At 36.7% G+C, this 22,512-nt stretch overlaps 1 protein-coding gene across 1 annotated transcript in view; it reads right to left on the bottom strand.

Moving 5' to 3' along the window:
* ADAM2 (ADAM metallopeptidase domain 2) overlaps positions 1-22,512 on the bottom strand; it is a 100,596-nt gene that overhangs the window by 18,344 nt on the left and 59,740 nt on the right. The window contains exons 13-15 of the mRNA XM_005897530.3: positions 20,097-20,195; positions 19,791-19,986; positions 11,664-11,769 (exon numbers count right to left, since the gene is read on the bottom strand). Of these exons, the coding sequence (XP_005897592.2) occupies positions 11,664-11,769; positions 19,791-19,986; positions 20,097-20,195 (401 nt within the window). The remainder of the gene's footprint in view (positions 1-11,663; positions 11,770-19,790; positions 19,987-20,096; positions 20,196-22,512) is intronic.

Here is a 22,512-nt window from a genome sequence, read left to right as displayed (position 1 = left end):
AGCCATCTCATCCTCTGTCGTCCCCTTCTCCTCTTGCCCCCAATCCCTCCCAGCATCAGAGTCTTTTCCAATGAGTCAACTCTTCACATGAGGTGGCCAAAGTACTGGAGTTTCAGCTTTAGCATCATTCCTTCCAAAGAAATCCCAGGGCTGATCTCCTTCAGAATGGACTGGTTGGATCTCCTTGCAGTCCAAGGGACTCTCAAGAGTCTTCTCCAGCACCACAGTTCAAAAGCATCAATTCTTCAGTGCTCAGCCTTCTTCAGTCCAACACTCACATCCATACATGACAACAGGAAAAACCATAGCCTTGACTAGACGAACCTTTGTTGGCAAAGTAATGTCTCTGCTTTTGAATATGGGCGGTGTTAAACTAGTTTGAGTTCAGAAGGTTAACAACTATTTTGACATCAGTTTCTAAGGCTACCTGCAAGAGGTACGGGATTCAAAGTATAGAGCCCTGTACTGTTGAAGCCCAGCTTGAAGGATTTTGAACATTACCTTGTTAGCATGTGAAATGAAAGAAATTGTGTGGCAGTTTGAACATTCTTTGGCATTGCCTTTCTTTGGAATTGGAATGAAAACTGAAATTTTCCAGTCCTGTGGCCACTGTTGAGTTTTCCAAATTTGCTGGCATACTGAGTACAGCACTTTCACAGCATCATCTTTTAGGATTTGAAATAGCTCAGCTGGAATTCCATTACCTCCACTAGCTTTGTTCATAGTAATGCTCCCTAAGGCCCACTTGACTTCACACTCATGGATGTCTGGCTCTAGGTGAGTAACTACACCACTGTGGTAATTGGGTCATTAAAACCTTTTTGTACAGTTCTTCTGTGTATTCTTGCCACCTCTTCTTAATATCTCTGCTTCTGTTAGGTCCACACAATTTCTGTCCTTTATTATGTCCATCTTTGCATGAAATGTTCCCTTGGTATCTCTAATTTTCTTGAAGAGATCTCTAGTCATTCCCATTCTATTGTTTTCCTCTATTTCTTTGCACTGTTTACTTAAGAAGGCTTTGTTTTTCCAGTCATTACAAGAAAATGCTGAGTAAATGGAAATCAATGACTTTTTTTGGACCCATCAGAGAACTGCGGTTGCAGAAAAAACCACTTACATGTATCTGGAAAGCTAAGTGCATGCAAAAACAATAAGTAGCACTTGTAATTTGCCTATCTGGAACATAAGCCACTGAACTACCTAAACCACTAACAATATTTAAATACAAATTTTGACAAATCACTGGAGACTGAGCATGAACTACCATGAAGATGTGAAGCTCTTGAGTAATACAGTTATATTTTCATTTGCCTTTTCTCCAGAAACTCTATATGTTTCTTTTGGGGAGTATATGTGAAAGCTCTCCATATACACTTACAGGGGGAGGTGAAGAGTAATCATTATGAAATTCCCAGACCCAGCTGTCTAACAAAGGCTTAATCTCTAGGTATAAAGACTTTCATCCCACTCTTGCCAACTCCACTTTTCTTGGATCACCTAAAAGAATAATAAATATCAGATCAGATCAGTCGCTCAGTCGTGTCCGACTCTTTGGGACCCCATGATTCGCAGCATGCCAGGCCTCCCTGTCCATCACCAACTCCTGGAGTTCACTGAGACTCATGTCCATCGAGTCAGTGATGCCATCCAGCCATCTCATCCTCTGTCATCCCCTTCTCCTCCTGCCCCTAATCCCTCCCAGCATCAGAGTCTTTTCCAATGAGTCAACTCTTTGCATGAGGTGGCCAAAGTACTGGAGTTTCAGCTTTAGCATCATTCCTTCCAAAGAAATCCCAGGGCTGATCTCCTTCAGAATGGACTGGTTGGATCTCCTTGCAGTCCAAGGGACTCTCAAGAGTCTTCTCAACACCACAGTTTAAAAGCATCAATTCTTCAGTGCTCAGCCTTCTTCACAGTCCAACTCTCACTTCCATACATGGCCACAGGAAAAACCATAGCCTTGACTAGACGGACCTTTGTTGGCAAAGTAATGTCTCTGCTTTTGAACATGCTATCTAGGTTGGTCATAACTTTCCTTCCAAGGAGTAAGCGTCTTTTAATTTCATGGCTGCAGTCACCATCTGCAGTGATTTTGGAGCTGAGAAAAATTAATTCTGACACTGTTTCCCCATCTATTTCCCACGAAGTGGTGGGACTGGATGCCATGATCTTCGTTTTCTGAATGTTGAGTTTTAAACCAACTTTTTCACTCTCCACTTTCACTTTCATCAAGAGGCTTTTGAGTTCTATATAGTCATGATCAATAACAGAAAAGGCTTAAGGATATAAGTTGGGGATGGTAGCTGTAGAACAGGGACTAGAGAATGGGGGCATGGGATGGGGCACTCTACACCTGGAGGAGGAATAAAAGCACTTCTGTTATCCATACCCCTGAGACACAAACTCATTAAAAGAAAGGCTTATGTAAAAACTAGAGAAGGTCCACCCCCCCACCAACTGTAAAACCATAGTAACAAGTCCCCAGCAGAAATAGAAGTAAATTACAACTGAGAGAGCTCCAAGACACATATTCCCTTTGAGGGCTGGGATAAAAGGAAGCTCCAAATTTAAGAAGAGAGAAAGAAATTTCTTCACTAATGGAATCTGAAGATTCTGGTGCCTATAGCTACAACAAACACTAGACACAATCTATCTCCTAAAAATATTAACATATATTCTTACATTAAAAGCTTATTTGCTTCAGTGCCTACTACCCTATATAACATGACCAACTTTCAACACAAAAAAGTACTATTTATATTAAAAGGCAAGGAAAAAAAACAGTCTAAAGAGATAAAATAGCATCAGAAACAAATCAAATATAAAATAGATCTTGGAATTATTAGATATGAAATTTAAGATAGCTTTGGTTAATATTTTAAAGGTTTAAAAAGCAAAAGTCAACAACACGAAAGACCAGAGAAACAACATCAACAGAGATATGAAAACTGTAAGAACAAACTATAAGAATAAAGAGAAAATAAAAGCATAAAAAACCTAACAAAAATTTAAAAATGGCTTCCAAGCTTTCATCAATAAAATGCAATCTAAGCCACAGAAGAAAAACTTCAGAGAACTCAGTGATAGATTGATAGAAACTTCCCAAACTGAATCACAATAAAACAAAATAATGGAGGAAAAAATAGAAAAACCCAAGAACTATAAGACAATTACAGAAAGTGTAACATACTTGTAATAAGAGCAGCAGAAGGAGAAGAAACAGAATAGGAAAAATCTTGAAAAAAATAATGAACAAGATCTTCACAAAACTATTGACAGACATGAAAACACAAATACAAGAAACTTAGAAAATGCCAAGCAGGATAAATATCAAAATACAAACCATCTATAAATATATCACATTCAAACTAAAGTAAATCAATATCAATGAGACACTCTCAAAGGCAACTAGGTTGGGGCACACCTTACTTAGAGGAGTAAAGATAAGAATTACAGCAGACTTTTCATTTAAAAATCATGCAGTTAAGATTTGGAAGGAATTTTTGACTGCTGTAAGAAAAGAAAAATCTAACTAAGAATTCTCTGTCCAGTAAAATTATCTTTCAAATAATAGAGATTTTTCAGACAAAAAATGATAGAATTCTTTGTGAGCATATCATACTTGCAAGAAATATTTTTTAAAAAGTCCTTTATGCAGAAGAGAAGTTTGTGTCAGAAACTTAGATCTACATTAAAAAGGGACAGCATTAGAAAATGAAAAAATTGAAAGAAAAATGTGTGTATTTTTCTTACTCTTAACTGAGCTAAAAGATAACTATCTTCTCAAAGCAATAATATGAAGAATGTATTGGATATTTATTGTATATGTATAAGCAAAGTGAGTAACAAGAAGCCTCACAAGGGACTTGTGACGGAGGAATTGGGAAACTATCATAGTACACCTTCACTACACATGAAGGAGTGCATAATTACAGCATTTGAATGTGAACGATTATTCTGTTATTTGAAGATAGTAGATCAGTAATCACTTTTAATGGAAATGGTCTATAAACAATCAATTAAAAGCCAGACATTGTCAGAGTGGATAATAAGAACATGGCTCATGAGTTTTAACATCTGAAAACAAATTAATGTAATAAATTATATCAATAGGAAAATGCACCAAAAACAGATTTATGAAAATAGATGTACTAAAAGCACTGAAAAAATAACAACCACCATGTAAGATTAAAAATTCTCAGAAAAGTAGAAATATAGGGGGGATTTCCAAATCAGATAAAGGGTATTAACAAAAAAAAAACTACAGCTAACAATAAACTTCCTGGTAATGGCTAAATTTGTCTCATAAAATTGGTAATAAGTAAATCTTTTCTTTCTCTACTTACAATTCAACATTTTGGTAGATATATATACAGTCAAGCAAGAAAAACAAATTAAAGGTATCCGAATTAGAAAAGGATAATTCAGACTTCATTTGCAGATTCCATGATCCTGAACATGGAAATACTAAGAAGCTCACACACAAAAAGAGAGAAAGAGAGAATTTATGAGGTTCACACAATATAAAAGATCAATATATGATTTGCATTGTTATTTTTATTATTATTAGATACTGGCAGTGAACAATGAGAAAATAAAATTTAGAGAACTATTCTGTTCACAATATTTTCAAAAGCAAAACATTCAGCAATATACTTAAAATACATGCAGCACTTGAACACTGAAAACTAAAACCTGATTGAGAAAAAGGAAAGAACACTGAAATAAACCCAGACATTCTATGTTTATCACTTTGCAGTGCAATATTGCCAAGATGGCAATTCAAACAAACACACATACACACACACCACAAATGAATCCATGGGAAACTGATGATATATGAGTAATGTCTGTGAATTTACCAGTGTCAATTTCCTCGCTTGGATATTCTACTATAGGTAAGATATATAAGTCATTTGAGGTGTTACCATTTGGGGAAAACAGCTGAAGTATACAGGGGTCCTCTGTATTCTTTCTAGGTTATTTTTGAAATTTCCCAAGAATCTGCAGTTAGTTCAGAATAAAAGGATACATAGGTAAAATTCAGTGATAAGAAGGCTCAGTTCAGTTCAGTTCAGTCGCTCAGTCATGTCTGACTCTTTGCGACCCCATGAATCGCAGCACACCAGGCCTCCCTGTCCATCACCAACTCCTGGAGTTCACTCAAACTCACGTCCATCGAGTCAGTGATGCCATCAAGCCATCTCATCCTCTGTCGTCCCCTTCTCCTCCTGCCCCCAATCCCTCCCAGCATCAGAGTCTTTGCCAATGAGTCAACTCTTCACATGAGGTGGCCAAAGTACTGGAGTTTCAGCTTTAGCATCATTCCTTCCAAAGAAATCCAGGGCTGATCTCCTTCAGAATGGACTGGTTGGATCTCCTTGCAGTCCAAGGGACTCTCAAGAGTTTTCTCCAACACCACAGTTCAAAAGCATCAATTCTTCGGCGCTCAGCCTTCTTCACTGTCCAACTCTCACATCCATACATGACCACAGGAAAAACCATAGCCTTGACTAGACGGACCTTTGTTGGCAAAGTAATGTCTCTGCTTTTGAATATGCTATCTAGGTTGGTCATAACTTTCCTTCCAAGGAGTAAGCATCTTTTATTTATTTATTTATTTTTTCATTTTTTAAAAATTTTTTTATTTTTTTAAATTTTATTTTTAAACTTTACATAATTGTATTAGTTTTGCCAAATATCAAAATGAATCCTCATCTTTTAATTTCATGGCTGCAGTCACCATCTGCAGTGATTTTGGAGCCCAGAAAAATAAAGTCTGACACTGTTTCCACTGTTTCCCCATCTATTTCCCATGAAGTGATGGGACCGGATGCCATGATCTTAGTTTTCTGAATGTTGAGCTTTAAGCCAACTTTTTCACTCTCCACTTTCACTTTCATCAAGAGGCTTTTTAGTTTTTCTTCACTTTCTGCCATAAGGGTGGTGTCATCTGCATATCTGAGGTTATTGACATTTCTCCCGACAATCTTGATTCCAGCTTGTGCTTCTTCCAGCCCAATGTTTCTCATGATGTACTCTGCATTTAAGTTAAATAAGCAGGGTGACAATATACAGCCTTGACATACTCATTTCCTATTTGGAACCAGTCTGTTGTTCCATGTCCAGTTCTAACTGTTGCTTCCTGACCCTAAACCATTCCAAATAAACTGCCATTACTGACTACCAGGCATGCATTGAATCATTGGTCCACTTTATGAACTGATGGAAACATTAATGCAAAGAGTGCCTACTTTGCCCCATGTGTCTGAAACACAATTCAGGAAAATCTGTCTGCATTTCTCCTGGATACTTTAAACTGCCTAATGTACCACCTGTAGATCAGCAAATAGATTTTATTCAGCTTTCTCTCTGAACATAAACATGTTTTGGTAATGGATTGTATTTTTTCTCATTGGATATTGAATCCTTCCCTTGTAGACAGGTTACTGCTACTTCTGTGGCTGTGTGTGTGGTCAGTTGCCTGACTCTTTGCAACCCCATGGAGTGTAGCCCACCAGTCTCCTCTGTCCATGGAATTTTCCAGGCAATGGACATGAGTTTGAGCAAACTCACAGAGATAGTAAAGTACAGGGAAACCTGGAATGCTGCAATTCATGGGGTCCCAGAGAGTTAGACATGACATGATGACTGAACAACAACAGTAGGAACATATATATTGATAATTACCTTAAATGTAAATGGATTACATGAACCAACCAAAAGACATAGACTGGCTGAGTGGATACAAAGATAAGACATATATGTAAGCTGTCTACAGGAGACCCACATCAGAACTAAGGACACACACACACAGAAAGTGACAGGATGGAAAAAAGGTATTCCACGCAAATGGAAAATAAAAGAAATCTGGTGTAACAATATGCACATCACATGATAGACTTTAAGACAAAGACATAAGAGACAAAGAAGGACACTACATAATGATCAAGGGATAAATCCAAAAAGAAGATATAATAATTGCAAACATATATATGCACCCAATATAGGAGCACCTCAACATGTAAAGCAAATACTAACAACCTTAAACGGAGAAATAGACAGTAACACAATAAGAGTGAGGGACTTTAACAACCCACTTTCATCAATGAACATATCATTCAGACAGAAAACTAATACAGAAACAAGAGCCTTATTGACTCAGAGAATGAACTTACGGTTGCCAGGCTTGGGAGAATGGGGGAAAGGGATAGTTAAGATGTTTGGGATGGACATGTACACACTGTTATATTTTAAATTGGATGACCAGCAAGATTCTACTGTATAGCACAGAGAAATCTGCTTAATGCTATTGAAAGTCTGAATGGGAGGAGAGTTAGGGGAAGAATTAATATATGTTTATGAATGGGTGAGTCCCTTTTCTGTCCACCTGAAATTATCACAAGATTGTTAATCATCAATTATATGCCAATATAATAAAATAAAAAGATTTAAAAAAACATAGTATGTTCTTTGACATTCACCTTAATAATTTGTATATTTTTTTGATCGCCTTAGGCAAAGGCAACAGAAGCAGAGAAACAAATGGGACCCAACTGAACTAAAAAGAATTTACATAGCAAAGGAAACCATGGTCAAAACACAAAAGCAATGTGGAAGAAGATATCTGTAAAGGGGTTAATATCCAAAATATATAAAGAACTTATACAACTCAATAGAAAAACCCACCAATTCAGTTAAAATATGGGCATAGGACCTGAATAGTGCTCCCCTGGTGGCTCAGTTGTAAGGAATGCACCTGCAATGCAAGAGACATGGGTTCTATCTCTGCATCAGGAAGATCCCTTGGAGAAGGAAATGGCACCCACTTCAGTATTCTTGCCTGGGAAATCCAATGGACAGAGGAGCCTGGCAGGCTACAGTCTATAAGAGTAACTTATAGAGTAACGCTGTAAGAGTGGGACATGACTTGGCAACTAAACAACAGCAACAACAACAAGGACCTGAATAGACATTTTCCCAAAGGCATACAGAGAGACAAGAGGTACATGAAAAGGCACGAAACATTACTAATCATCAAGGAAATGCAAATCAAAACCGCAGTGAGGTATTATCTCACATCCGTCAGAATGGCTATTTTCAAAGAGACCAAAGAGGGTAAAACAATGACAATAAAAACACGGGCTGGTCAGGATGCAGAGAAAAGAAACTGTAGTAAACACTTAGTGGAAATTGGTTTTGTACATGAAAAACAGTATGGAGTTTCGTAAAACAAAAAAATTAAAATACCATACAATCCAACAGTTCCACTCCTAGATATTTATCTGAAGAAAAGGAAAATACTACTTCAAAGAGATATAGGTACCCTAATGTTTATTGCAGCATTATTTAAAATAGGTAAGATATGGGCTTCTCTGGTGGCTCAGATGGTAAAGAAAGTGCCTGCAGTGCGGAATACCTGGGTTTGATCACTGGGTTGGGAAGATCCCCTGGAGAAGAAATGACAACCCACTCCAGTATTCTTGCCTGGAGAACTGCATGAACAGAGGAGCCTGGGAAGCTACAGTCCATGGGATTGCCAAGAGTCAGACATGACTGAGAGACTAAGACTGAGGTATGGAGGCAACCTAAGTACCCACCATTAGATGAATGTATATAGACGTGAGATACATGTATGTTATTTGTATATTATATATATATATATATATATATATATATGACAATATTAGCCACAAAAAAATGGAATCTTGCTGTTTGCAAGAACATGGGTAGACCTGGAGAGCATATTGGTTCATGCATTTTGAAATGAATCAGAGAAAAACAAATATCATATGCTTCTACTTGTATGTGGAATCTAAAAATAAAACAAACAAAGGTGAGAAAAACAGAGATATACTCACAGATTCAGACTAGTGGTTACTAGATCGGAGAAGGATTTGGAAATCACCAAATGGGTGAAGGGGATTAAGAGGTACAAACCACCAGGGGTATAATAAATAGATAAGCCACAGGGATGTAATAGTGCAGCACAGGAAGTATAGTCAGTATTGTCTAATAACTTTGTATGGTGTGTAATTTATAAAAATATTGAATTATTATGTTTTACATCTGAAACTAATACAATGTTTGTAAGTAGGTATACAGAAAATCATAAATGTTATGCAACACTTAAAACACGATATAGGAGCAAATACAGCACTAGATATCAATGCCAAAATGACCCAGATAATGTAGTTAGCAGATAAGTACCTCAGAGCAGCTAATATAAAAAGGTCAATGATTTAAAAGAGAATATAATCACAATAGCTAGAAAGTTTCCTTTAGTCAGAATATGTTTTAGCAATTGTGAAACAAATTTTTGTGCTTCAGGGCTCGAGCATATAAGAAAGCAGTTCATAAATGCAAGCTGTATTTTGCCATAAAATGATCACTATAAGTTCATGTTTTAAAAGCAGAGATACAACAAGTGGATATAGAAATAAATATGTGATACTTGTATGTTCTACCTTTGTTCACTGAGAAGACTTAGAGATCATGAGAAACAGTAGAAATGGGCACAACTGGTGCTGAGATGTTTGTTTTCTAAGTACTCTTCTCTGATAAAGGGCAGCTGGAAATTCCTTTGTTTATTTAGAGAAATAGCTGAATCCACAGCAAGGGTAAAAAAGAAAATATAATAAGTGTCCTAGGATGTCTGTTTTTTTGTGCTAGAGAAATTTGTAAGTTTTTAAAGTATCATACAGACTTTTGAAAAAAACATTGTGGCCAGTTAAAGTAAACTCTCACTAGCCAAAACTGAGACAATTTGAGAAAGCAAGCATTAAAATAAACGATAGTAATTAATTAATTATTAAATAATTAAATAAATAATAATAAATAAATAAATAAATAATTTATTAATAATTCTACACTCTTGAGTCAAGTAACAATTGCTGAGTCTGAACTGATATAGACAAATACAGAAATAAACAAGTAGGAGGGAATACTTCTTTCTACAATACATTTTTAGCTTAAAGACAGGCAATAATGGAATTAGAAAATTACCAGTGAACTTTAAAACTAGAGGGCAAAAGTTTGAAGAACAGAATATGCCTATAGTCTCAGTATTAACTCCCCACCAAATTATGCATTAGACACAAAGGGAAAGAGTAACTTTACAACTGAGAGACCTAAAGAAAATTAACTTTACCAAATAGTTTAACCTAACATATCCCACACAGAGAGAAATTGGGATGTACCCTTTGAAAATCGCACTTGATGGTACAACACCACTTTAGTGGCAAGGATGACAAAATTTATAACACGAATCTAACTAACTATCAAACCCAGTTTGAGAAAAATTTTACAAAATAATTGGCCTGTAGTATTTTTTAAAAAAGTAAAAATAACAAATAAAACAAAGAAAATGTTCTAGATTAAAGTTTAAAAATACATTATGACTAATGCAAACATGTGACTCTAGATTTGCTCCTGAACAAAGCAAAGAACTGTAAATACTTTATTGAGATAATGAATGAAGTTTTATTGTGAATTTTGATGACTACAATATAGCCATTAAAAAATTTTGTCCCCAAGAAAGACACAATGGTTTATTTAAGGATAATGAAGCATACTATCCAATTTACATTCAAATGGTTTAGGAAAATAATTTTGAAAGGAGGAAAGGAGAGGAGAATTTGAAAAACAGAAGGACAAAGCAACTGGGCAAAATGCAAGCCACTGGCAAATATGAGTAAAGGTTATATGAGAAATCTTCTTGCTATTCATGCAAACAAATTTTTTTATAGAATTTTAATTTTAGATATCAAACCATGTTTGAAATAGCATAAAAATATCACAGTAACATTCTAGTTCTAATATATACATATAATAATCATAGTAATTAGAACTTCCCAGATGGTGCTAATGGTAAAGAACCTGCTTGCCAATGCAGGAGACATAAGAGACTTGGATTTGATCCCTGGGTGGGGAAGATCCCCTGGAGGAGGGCATGGCTACCTACTCCAGTATTCTTGCCTGGAGAATTCCATGGACAGGGGAGCCTGGTGGGCTACAGTCCAGGGTGACGAAGAGTCGGACATGACTACAGTGACATAGCAGGCACATAGTAATTAACAATTAACACTCATATTGTGCATACTGCGTGTCAGCCCCATTCTAGGTGTGTTTATTAGAGTATCTAAATTCCATACTGGCACAAGCCCAGTGATGTTAGTGAAACCGGTATTCATGTTTTACACCTCAGGAACGTGAGGCACATGTCCAAAGCCACAGCAGTAGGTAACCATCGGGATTAGTCCTTGAAACCAAGATGGCTGCCTGTAGAGCACATGTTCTTAAACACAGTGCTTTACTTCCTGGATAGCAGAAATTCATGCACTTTTATTAGATCACTAAACCATGGTTATCGTTTGTAAAATTAAAGTGATAGCATGCAAAAATGAAAATTACCTTTCCAACTAACGGGGAATTAATGTACCTATAGGTAAATGAAATGCTCTGTGGGACAGTACAAGTGATAGCTTGGATGTGTGAGAAAGATAAGTACAGACATTCTGTACTTATTTATAGTTTGGTTAAATATAGTCTTAGTTCATGATAAAGTGACATTTTGCTTACGTATAAAGTAAATTATCTCATGGTATTTTCAAATTTAAGACAATAAATAACATTTCTCAGATAGATTTCCTGGAACATACTCAGAGGTACATGGTGTGAACCCAGTAGGAGTTACGCCACAGTTCCCAGACAGATCGTTCATAGAATTAAGCCTCTGGAAACACTCTGCAGGAGCATAAGATGTGCCTGAAAAAAACAGTGTGTGGTTAGTCATACTGCTGCTGCATTTAAAATAATTAATGAGTACATTTATTCTGAGATTGCCTAAAATATTGTACAACATATGAGCATAATACAAAATTGAAAATAAAATAGTTTTAATTAAAGTTACACACAAAAACAACACTTCAGTGAAATATTTAAATATTGAAAGCGTCTTTTCTACTACCCAAACAGATACCTTAGGATTAACTACAGTATGCAGTTTATCTTCTAACTTTTAGTAAGTCTGAAACATATATGTATATAAGAAACATTTTAAACAAATAATTGACTTATTGGTCAATAGTGTTTCTGTGTAAATGTGTTTTCAAGACAAATCATTAAAATGACATCTTTTGTTTTCATCCTACTTTCCCCAGAGCAAAAAATCTTGGAATCACAACTAATTTATTTTCATATTTACTATCCAGTCCACACACATTATGTGCTTAATTCTCATAGGATTCTATCTACTTAAAAAGCAGTTTATCATTACTCTAATGGGAAGATTAAGCCAAAAACCTTTGATTTAACCACAAAGAAATATGAGAACATAAAAGGAGCCTCAGCATCAGGATCTCAGTTGTAAGTCCTAGAGGCAGTAGTAAACTGCGAAAAAGCAATGATTTTCATCCCAGAGGTCATTTGCAAACCTAGTTCTGTGTGAGAGGATCAAAATTATAAGCTTACCCAGGGGAAACAGAACATAAAGAAGGCCAAATTTGGAGGATCATTTACTATAGTGATAAAATTAGAGACTTGGGGGGCCTCAACATATAGTACAGTCCCCTCTTAAGACATTTTCCTGCTTCTAAACATGTGAATCTGGTCCCATCATTTCATGGGAAATAGATGGGGAAACAGTGGAAACAGTGTCAGACTATTTTTTTGGACTCCAAAATCACTGCAGATGGTGACTGCAGCCATGAAATTAAAAGATGCTTACTCCTTGGAAGGAAAGTTATGACCAACCTAGATAGCGTATTAAAAAGCAGAGACATTACTTTGCCAACAAAGGTCCGTCTAGTTAAGGCTATGGTTTTTCCAGAGTCATGTATAGATGTGACAGTTGGACTGTGAAGAAAGCTGAGCACTGAAGAATTGATGCTTTTGAACTGTGGTGTTGAAGAAGACTCTTGAGAGTCCCTTGGACTACAAGGAGGTCCAACTAGTCCATCCTAAAGGAGATCAGTCCTAGGTGTTCATTGGAAGGACTGATGCTGAAGCTGAAAATCCAATACTTTGGCTACCTCATGCGAAGAATTGACTCATTGGAAAAGACCCTAATGCTGGCAGGGATTGAGGGCAGGAGGAAAAGGGGACGACAGAGGATGAGATCGCTGGATGGCATCACTGACTCGATGGACCTGAGCTTGGCTAAACTCCGGGAGTTGGTGATGGATAGGGAGGCCTGGCGTGCTGCAGTTCATGGGGTCGCAAAGAGTCGGACACGATTGAATGACTGAATTTGAAGTGAAACATGTAAAGAGAAGGAAATTAAAATATAAATAAATGACTTCCAGAAAGCAGAGCATTATTTGTCTGCAGTTTCTGCACTGTGGTTACATACATACAATCTCTCAATTGAAAGTCCTGGAGAGTTATGCCCTAGAAATGAGTGAACTAGATATAGAGTGAACTTAACAACAACTCTAATGGAACCTTAACAATTTTGGTTTCTAATTCAATTAAAGTGATTGTTCTCTTACTTCATATACTTAGCAGAAGAAAAAGATGGATGTATTCATATAAGATACAGTGTTTATATGAGAAGCATTTAAACTGAAAACACAGTTTCTGTAAGTAAAAAATGTAGAAGAAGACAGAGAAAAAAACTTTTAACTAACAATATGTCTTTATATAAAGCATTCAAGAAAAAATATAAAACAAAGACATCTACATATGTTAAAATAATTACGAGAACCAAGGTACGTGTACACTAAAATTAACTATAGAGATATAAATCTTTAAGAAGGCAGGGCATCAAAAATAAATACATTGAGATAATTATGGAGAGACAAACAAATATAAATTGAAATTTAGAAATCTGTATAATAGTACAGTGTTTACACCACAGTCACAAGACACTTAGGAACACTAAGCAGAACTACAGGCTCACAAACACACATTCAAATATATAATATGGAGACTGATAAAACCCAAAGACCAAAAAAATCTTCATGGCTTAAAGAGAAAAGAGATACAATATGATAGATTTTTTCTTCAGAAATATGCAAGTCATGTAACTATGGAGTAATCTCTTTAAAATGCTGATGGAAATAGAGGTTCCATTTCAAGATGGTGAAGTACACACAGAAAAATCTTGAACTCGCAACTTTTTACAAACACATCAAATCTACAGCTACACATGGAACAATTTCTAGTGAAGAAAAGCTAAAAACTGGTGGAATGACCACTTTACACTGAGCAAACAAGAGAAAGGCCACACTGAAGCAGGTAAGAAAGGCTGAGACACAGTCTTGCCATAAACTCACCCCAGCACACCAATCCCACAATTGGGAGGGAACTCAAAACCAAGAGTTCCTCCCTGAGGCGGTGAAGTATTTGACTCACATCAGGCGCCACAGCTTTTAAATCCTGTACCTGAAAGATGAGCCCCCGAAACCTCCAACACTGATAACAAACAGAGGCTCATGTCTATGAGACCTACAAGGCTGTAGAGAATTGTGAAATGCTTCTGATGGCCAGTGCGGTGTATGCTCAAGCCTCCCACAAGACTGTAACTAAGGGAGAAAGAGTTCTTAACCGGCTACCATATCCAGGGCAGGACAAGAGGGAACAGTTAGAGGAGCCCAGTCCTTCTGTAAAAGAGGCCTGTGAGCTTACCTCAGGAGCTATGTCCTGAGGGTCAGGCTTCTGATTAAACAGGGACCTGCTGGGATCCTTCACTGAGACTTTGGAGGGTGAGCGCTATCTTTCGGTTCTCAACCTGCCACACCTCAGAGTGCCAGAATTTCCTGGAAGGGAGCCTTCACATACATCTTAGGCTCTGGCTTTTTACATATGGTGCTCTCATTTGTGTGGCTTCATCCCAGGGACATTCCTTGGTCATCTGATTCTAGTGACCAGAGGCACTTGCATTCCTGGGTCCCATGGAATGGTAATGAGAAATGGAATATTTCTTGCTGTATAAGTAACTAGAGATATCACAGTCTTCGGGGATTGCAGCCCTCCAGTGTGAGCAGGTGAACCTTGAGGGAACTCAGGAAGGAGAATACCTGAGATCTAGCGGTCATCAGACTACAGCTGTACCCTATAGTAAGCCCCAGGGAAGCTCACCATGTCAAAGACACAGAATACTGGCTCCAGATAGCTGAGGTGAATATCAAAGGAATGATTTCAGTGAGCCCAGACTCTTGCATCTTCCCATACATAGAAAAGTGCTAAATTCATTAACTTGGGTTATCTGGTTTTCTTTAATTAACAATAATCTTTTGATATTTGGTTTTCCTGTTATTTGTTGCAAAAGTTCCATGTAACCTGGCTCCTTCCCTCGCCTCTTTGGGGTAGTTTTCTCAGGGTTACTTGAGATGCTCTCTCTTGAGCTTGAAGCCCTAAAAATTCCAACCGAATAAAACAAAACTCTCAATTTTTAGGTTGTGGATGTTTTTAAAGTCGACAGTAATAATGGGAGAGAGTTTCTAGCCAGTTAATGGCCCTAGAACACGGCACAGATAACTGGCTGAAATGCACACTCAGTCTTGCTGTGAAAGAGACCTTCGTTTGTCTGGAAGCTCTGGCTTGAAGGGATGGCATCAGATTTGGGTGAGATTCTGTTTCTCTGATGGAATCCTGGTGGATACAGTTCTTAAGACAGAGGGCTTTGTGATGTTTTACCTTGGAGATATTCTCATCTTTCTTCAGCGGCATGGTAGCCAAAAGCCTTACAGCTAATGAAGAGGTCTGGCCTATTTTGAGCTTTGTTATAAGCAACAAAGCGTAGTCAGACAATTATTCAAACTTTTACTTACCTAGAAAATCTCTATTCTGGGGGTGTTTTTCTAAGAGGAGTGTGAAAAAGCTGGCATGAAACTCAACATTCAAAACACAAAAACCATAGCATCGGGTCCCATCACTTCATGGCAAATAGAAGGGGAAAAAGTGGAAGCAGTGACAGATTTAATTTTCTTGGGCTCCAAAATCACTGCAGACAGTGACTGCAGCTGTGAAGTTAAAAGACACTTGCTCCTTGGAAGGAAAGCTATGACAAACCTAGATAGAGTATCAAAAAGCAGAGACATCACTTTGCCAGCAAAGGTCTGTATAGTAAAAGCTATGATTTTTCCAGTAGTCAAGTACACATGTGAGAGCTGGACCATAAAGAAGGCTGAGTGCTGAAGAATTGATGTTTTCAAATTGTAGTGCCAGAGAAGACTCTCGAGTGTCCTTTGAACTGCAAAGAGATCAAATCAGTCAATCCTAAAGGAAATCAACTCTGAATATTCTTACAGAGACTGGTGCTGGCCACCTGATGTGAAGAGCTGATTCATTGGAAAACACCCTGATGCTGGGAAAGATTGAAGGCAAAAGGAAAAGAGGGCAGTAGAGGATGAGATGGTTAGACAGCATCACCGACTCAGTGGACATGAATCTGAGCAAACCTCTGGAGATAGTGAAGGACAGGGACGCTGCAGTCCATGGGGCTGCAAAGATTTGAAAGCAATATAGCGACTGAAAAACAACAACAAGAAAAAGAGCTCAGCTCAGTGGGAAAAAGAGCCTCACACCCAGGGAAATACTGAAATAATAGCAATATGACAGCAACACTGCAGCAGTTGAGGCAAACAAGAGCCTTCTGGGAATTTAAAAGGAAACTTTGGAGAACTAGATGATCATAAGGAATGTTGAAAAGCTCAAATACGCAACTGGATCTGAAAAGAGGTACACATTCCAAGAACAATTCTAGGAAAGAGAAGTCCCCAGTCACTCCTCTGGATTATATTTAAGTTCTGAACTAGCAAGAAGTGAAAGCTATGCCTGTCTTGCAAACCACCTTGAAGCTTGAAACTGTCCCTTGGCATTGTGGATAGAAAATAAACAGTCAAAGCATTGAAGAGTATCTGACAGGTTTCAGCTTGGCACTAAATTGTGCTAATTAGGAGTTATCCCTGGGAAGCCTGACTTAAAAATAAAAAGAATTTGGGGAGATTAAAAGTTAAAAGAAAATTTAAAAAAATTAAAAGAAAAAGAAAAAACTAGCAAAGAGCTCAGTGGCTGCATATAGTACAGAATACAGAACCTGAAAATTTAGTCCAGGAAAGTCACTAAACAAATAGTCAGTAAGACAATAAGAACAACAAAAACCCTTGGAGAAATCTGAATCAAAATTGTTAAAATATATTGTCTAAAATTTCTAAAAATTAAAAAGCTTTAAAAAATAATTTTACATGACATGCAAAAAAATGAAAGTATGCTACATACCTAGAAAAAAAAAAAATGGGAAATATCCTCACAGATCTCAAATTTTGAATCCAGTACACAAAGACTTAAAATAGCTATTACAGATATGTTAAAATTACCAGAGGAAACCATTTCTTAAAAACTAAATGGGAAATGCTAATATAGACTTTTAAATTAAAAAAAGGGAACCAAATAGAAATTCTGAACTGAAAACTATTTTAACTAAAATGAAAGACTTCACTACAGAAATTTTAAAATCAATAGAATTAATCTCGCAGGCTTTATTGACCTAAAGATAGACCAGTGGAGTTTATCCAGTATGAGGAAAGAAAGAAAATCAAATAATGAAAAGTAAAGAGAGCTTAATGGATCAGTGGGGCAACATCAAGCATATGAAATATTGGCACATAGGGATTCCAAAAATGGGGAAAAAATAGAAAAGGGTGGTGAAATATTTTAAGAAATGACTGAAAACTTTTCATATTTAACGATGTATCTATATCTATCTATATATTTACAAAAAGGTTTAAAAAAATACACATAGAATAATCGTAAAGAAATCCACAGATCAAGGTCAAACTGATTACACTCTTTATTAGGGACGAGGGAAGCCAGGTGACAGAATTTTGAAAGGAAAAGGCTAAAGATCCTATATTCAGCTAAACTCTCCTAAAAAAATTAGGAGAAATTGTAGCATTCCAAGACAAACACAATGAGAAACACCTTTAGCAAACCTTTCCAGTAAGATCTACTAAAGTGCATCCTTAAGGCTGAAATCAAAGGACAGGAGGAGGTAACTAGGATCCACATGAAGTAACACTTCATGCTAATATAGTCAACTATCAAATAAAGTAAAAGAAAATATAATAGGTAGTGCAAATATATTTATTGTTTGGACTTTCTTCTGTAGATTTTAAAAGACCATTGCATAAAAACAATTATTATAAAACTTTGTCATTTAGACTTAGGTGAAGATACTTGCCAGAAACAGAACATAAGCTAAGTTTTGGTTTACTGTTGAAATGAAATCAATATTAATTGAATGTCTTAAGATAGTAATTGTAACACCCAAGCAAACCATTCAGAAATAACTAAATACATACAGTAAAATAAATCACAGGGAGATTGAACTATTACACTAGAAAATCTCTATTCAACACAGATGTTATTGAGGAACAGAAGGTAAAATAAAATATTGAAAACACATAGTAAAATAGCAATTGGAACTGCTACCTTATATGAGTAAGCACTGCAATCAAAAAGAAGCGATTGGCAGAATAAATCACAAAACATGATGCAACTATATGAAGGTTGGAACAGTCAGGCAGATTGGGCAAGACAGAGATCGCCTAAGTACAACTAGGCAATTCTATGAGCCAAGGCTGTTTTATTCTGGATTCACCTTGTTATCTTGGGTGTGGCCCTTGTACTGATTCAGAACCTTGCAGTATTTATCTTCTCTTCACTGAAAGCTTGCTAGGGATAAATACATACTCTTTAGTCCTCAGAATAGCTTCCTAGCCTACCAACAAAGGCACTTCTAAATGTAGCAAAATCTTCTAGAGGAAGACTAAGAACTTTTAAGGGAAAATTCCTCTACCATTTGGTCTTTGATCATCTTGTGGCTGTACAAAAATTCATAATGCCTTTCTAATTTTTTAAATCGAATTCACCAAGTTTCTGAGCAGCTGCCAAGTTCCAAGGATGAGGATACCTCAAAGAAAAATAGTCTATGGTTTTGACAGCTCCCTCTCCTTAAATTCCAACTGCTAAAACTTTTCTATTTGATCTCTTTTTTTTTTTTTCCTTGAAGATCTCTGCTAAGCCAAGACTGATCTTCAACATTCAGAAGCTGCATATGGCCGTAGGAACATAAATAGCTGTCAGTTGTTCCCTAAGATAGGCAAAGTTTCTCTGCTATAGAGATTTTTAAATTTGTTGTCATTGGTTTCACTATATTCTACAGCCTTTAAAAATATATCATTAATGCCTTGATTTTTCTAGTCATTTTCTTGTAATTGCTTCTGTTACTACTTGATATACTCTTTCTCTCAATTTAATACTGAACACAGGATTTATATTTAATGTAACTTATAAGTATGTAAATATAAATAACCAGCCTTACTATTTGTTTTCACATCCTATGTTATTTAGTTTACTCTGTTCTTGCCTTCTTTTGGGTTAATCAAATATGTTAAATGCTTTTGTTGTTCTCCTCTTTATTAGTTTTTAGTTTTTAATTACTATATTATTTTTCTTGTATTTATCTTAGATTACAAAACAAATATTTGAGTTATATCAATACTTAATTATTCTGGATGCTGCATTTTATTGAAATGACTGAGTTTTATTTCATTTATTTTTCCTGGGGATGTTATCTTTTTCTATTTTTATTCTCCTAGAGTTTAACATTATTTTTGACATTTTATTTATTTTATTTTAAAAATTAATTTAAGTATTTTTGACATTTTAATTGCTTCATATCATAATATCCTTTGTCCTTTCTAATATATACATGTAAAGATAGGTATATTAGTCAGTTTCCAGAAAAATACATATACAGGCAGTCAAATTAAAATAAATACCTTCACCAAATATGTCAAAACATTGTTTTATCCCATCCACACATATTCCACTGATACAGAGCCATTGATTCTGTCCACACGGATGCCCATCCTGAACATACATATCTTCTTGACATGCTGCTGATGAACCATTGCAATATTCATGGAGATCACATTCATCAGTGGAACCCCTACATATGTGTCCTTTTGGTATAAACTGGTGGGATGAGTTAAACAATATTGAGTAAAGCAGAATGTGAGCATTTAAATATTATAAAAAATGATAGCTTTACTAATATAGGTAATAAAATGTTTAAAGACTCTTACAGCACAAGATTCACAACACAGTCCAGTATCACAAGCTGACCCAGGCTGGAATCTACACGTGTCAGCGACACAGCACGTATCTGGCAGGGCGTCACAAGCCTGAAAGGCAAATCAAATGCTCTGAAATATCTTCCAACTTTACATTAAACAGATATTTAACAAGGACAGCATATTACATAATATATAGACAGATGCTTAACTTAAATGTTGGCAAATGGAAAAATATAAAGCCACTTATTCATTAATTTATTTAACATTTATTCATTACCTAATGTGCTAAACCAAGTGTTCTGTATATCACTAAGCTTGACTATTTTGGTAGTAGGATTTTCTGAGGTCCTGGAGTCCACCAAAGCCAAGACATCAATACCCACAAGTTTATTTCGGGAGGAGGGAGAGAAAATTGGAAGATGGGATTGACACATACACTACTATTTATAAAATAGATAACTAATAAGGACCTACTGAATAGCACAGGGAACTCTATTCAATACTCTCTAATGGCCTATGTGGGAACAAAATCTAAAGAAGAGTGGATATATAGTCAAGGCTATGGTTTTTCCAGTAGTCATGTATGGATGTGAGAGTTGGACTGTAAAAAAGCTGAGAGCCGAAGACGGAGAAGGCAATGGCACCCTACTCCAGTACTCTTGCCTGGAAAATCCCATGGACGAAGGAGCCTGGTAGGCTGCAGTCCATGGGGTCGCTAAGAGTCCGACACGACTGAGCGACTTCACTTTCACTTTTCACTTTCATGCATTGGAGAAGGAAATGGCAACCCACTCCAGTGTTCTTGCCTGGAGAATGAATCCCAGGGACGGGGGAGCCTGGCGGGCTGCCGTCTATGGGGTCGCACAGAGTCGGACACGACTGAAGTGACTTAGCAGAGAGCCGAAGAAGTGATGCCTTTGAACTGTGGTGTTGGATAAGACTCTTGAGAGTCCCTTGGACTGTAAGGAGATCCAACCAGTCTATCCTAAATGAGATCAGTCCTGGGTGTTCATTGGAAGGTCTGATGTTGAAGCTTAAACTCTAATACTTTGGCCACCTGATACGAAGAGCTGACTCATTGGAAAAGACCCTGATGCTGGGAAAGATTGAGGGCAGGAGGAGAATGGGACAATAGAGGATGAGGTGGCTGGATGGCATCACTGACTCAATGGACATGGGTTTGGGTGGGCTCTGGGAGTTGGTGTTGGACAGGGAGGCCTGGTGTGCTGCAGCTCATGGGGTCTCAAAGAGTTGGACACGACTGAGCGACTGAACTGAAAACTGTGCTGATTTACTGTACAGCAGAAATGAACACAACACTATAAATCAGCTATACACTATCAACTTTTTTTAATTAAAAAAGTAAAATAAAATTAAAAAGCTAAGAAATTGAGATTTTTGGCTCTTATAACAAAGTTATTTCACAAGATGTGAAATAAACATAAGTTATGATTTTAAAAGTTGATTAGTTCTTAGTCAATTTTTATGAATCTACTGTATTTTGATGTCTTTACCTTTTAAAGGATATTCAAAGTTTGCTTATAATTATCTAAAGATGAAGAGATACAAAATGATATTTCTGAACTTAGTTGAAATCATCACCTTTAATCGTTCATCCATATGTATTACGGTCTTGTTTTATGTTATAATTCATCTGTAACCTGTAACTGGTGGTTCTGTGTTTTAAAATTCCATTTTTAGAGTTAATAAAAAGCAACTGATAGGAAATAAGGATGGAGAGAGAGAAGACAGACACACAGGTGCACGCACACACACACACACACACACACACACAAACATGCACATTTTTAAATACCTGGGGATTTGAAATAGAGTTAATTGGGCAAACATTTTCAATAAGTTACAAAAAATAAATCATGGATTTTAGTAGTCTTATATGGGTTATGGCATGCTACTTCCTAGGGCACACAAAGTTTGCAGTATTTTCCAGAACTATTTTGCCTAATTAATGTCATTCCTATCTCTATGAGATTCCAGAGGGTAAAATTTTCTCAGGCAAGAATACTGGAGTGGGTTGCCATTTCCTTCTTCAGGGGATCTTTCTGATCCAGGGATCCAACCTGCATCTGTTACATTGGCAGGTGGGTTCTTTACCACTGTGCCACCTGGGAAGCCCCAGGAAAACTGGACAGATGCATGTAAACCAATGAAGTCAGACCACTCCTCCACACCATACACAAAAAGAAACTTAAAATGGCTTACATAAAAGACACATCATAAATCTCCTAGAAGAGAACATAGGCAAAAAATTCTCTGGCATAAATCATAGCCATGTTAGGTCAGTCTCCCAAGGCAATAGAGATAAAAGCAAAAATAAATAAATGGGACCTAATCAAACTTCCAAGTTTTTGCACCACAAAGGAAACAAACTAAGTCAAAAGACAACTAGCAGACTGCGAGAAAA

The sequence above is a fragment of the Bos mutus genome, chromosome 27 (assembly GCF_027580195.1).
Source record: "Bos mutus isolate GX-2022 chromosome 27, NWIPB_WYAK_1.1, whole genome shotgun sequence".
Classification (NCBI taxonomy): Eukaryota; Metazoa; Chordata; class Mammalia; order Artiodactyla; family Bovidae; genus Bos; species Bos mutus.
Note: the sequence above shows the minus strand (reverse complement) of the source record. Positions and strands in the feature narration are given on the sequence as shown.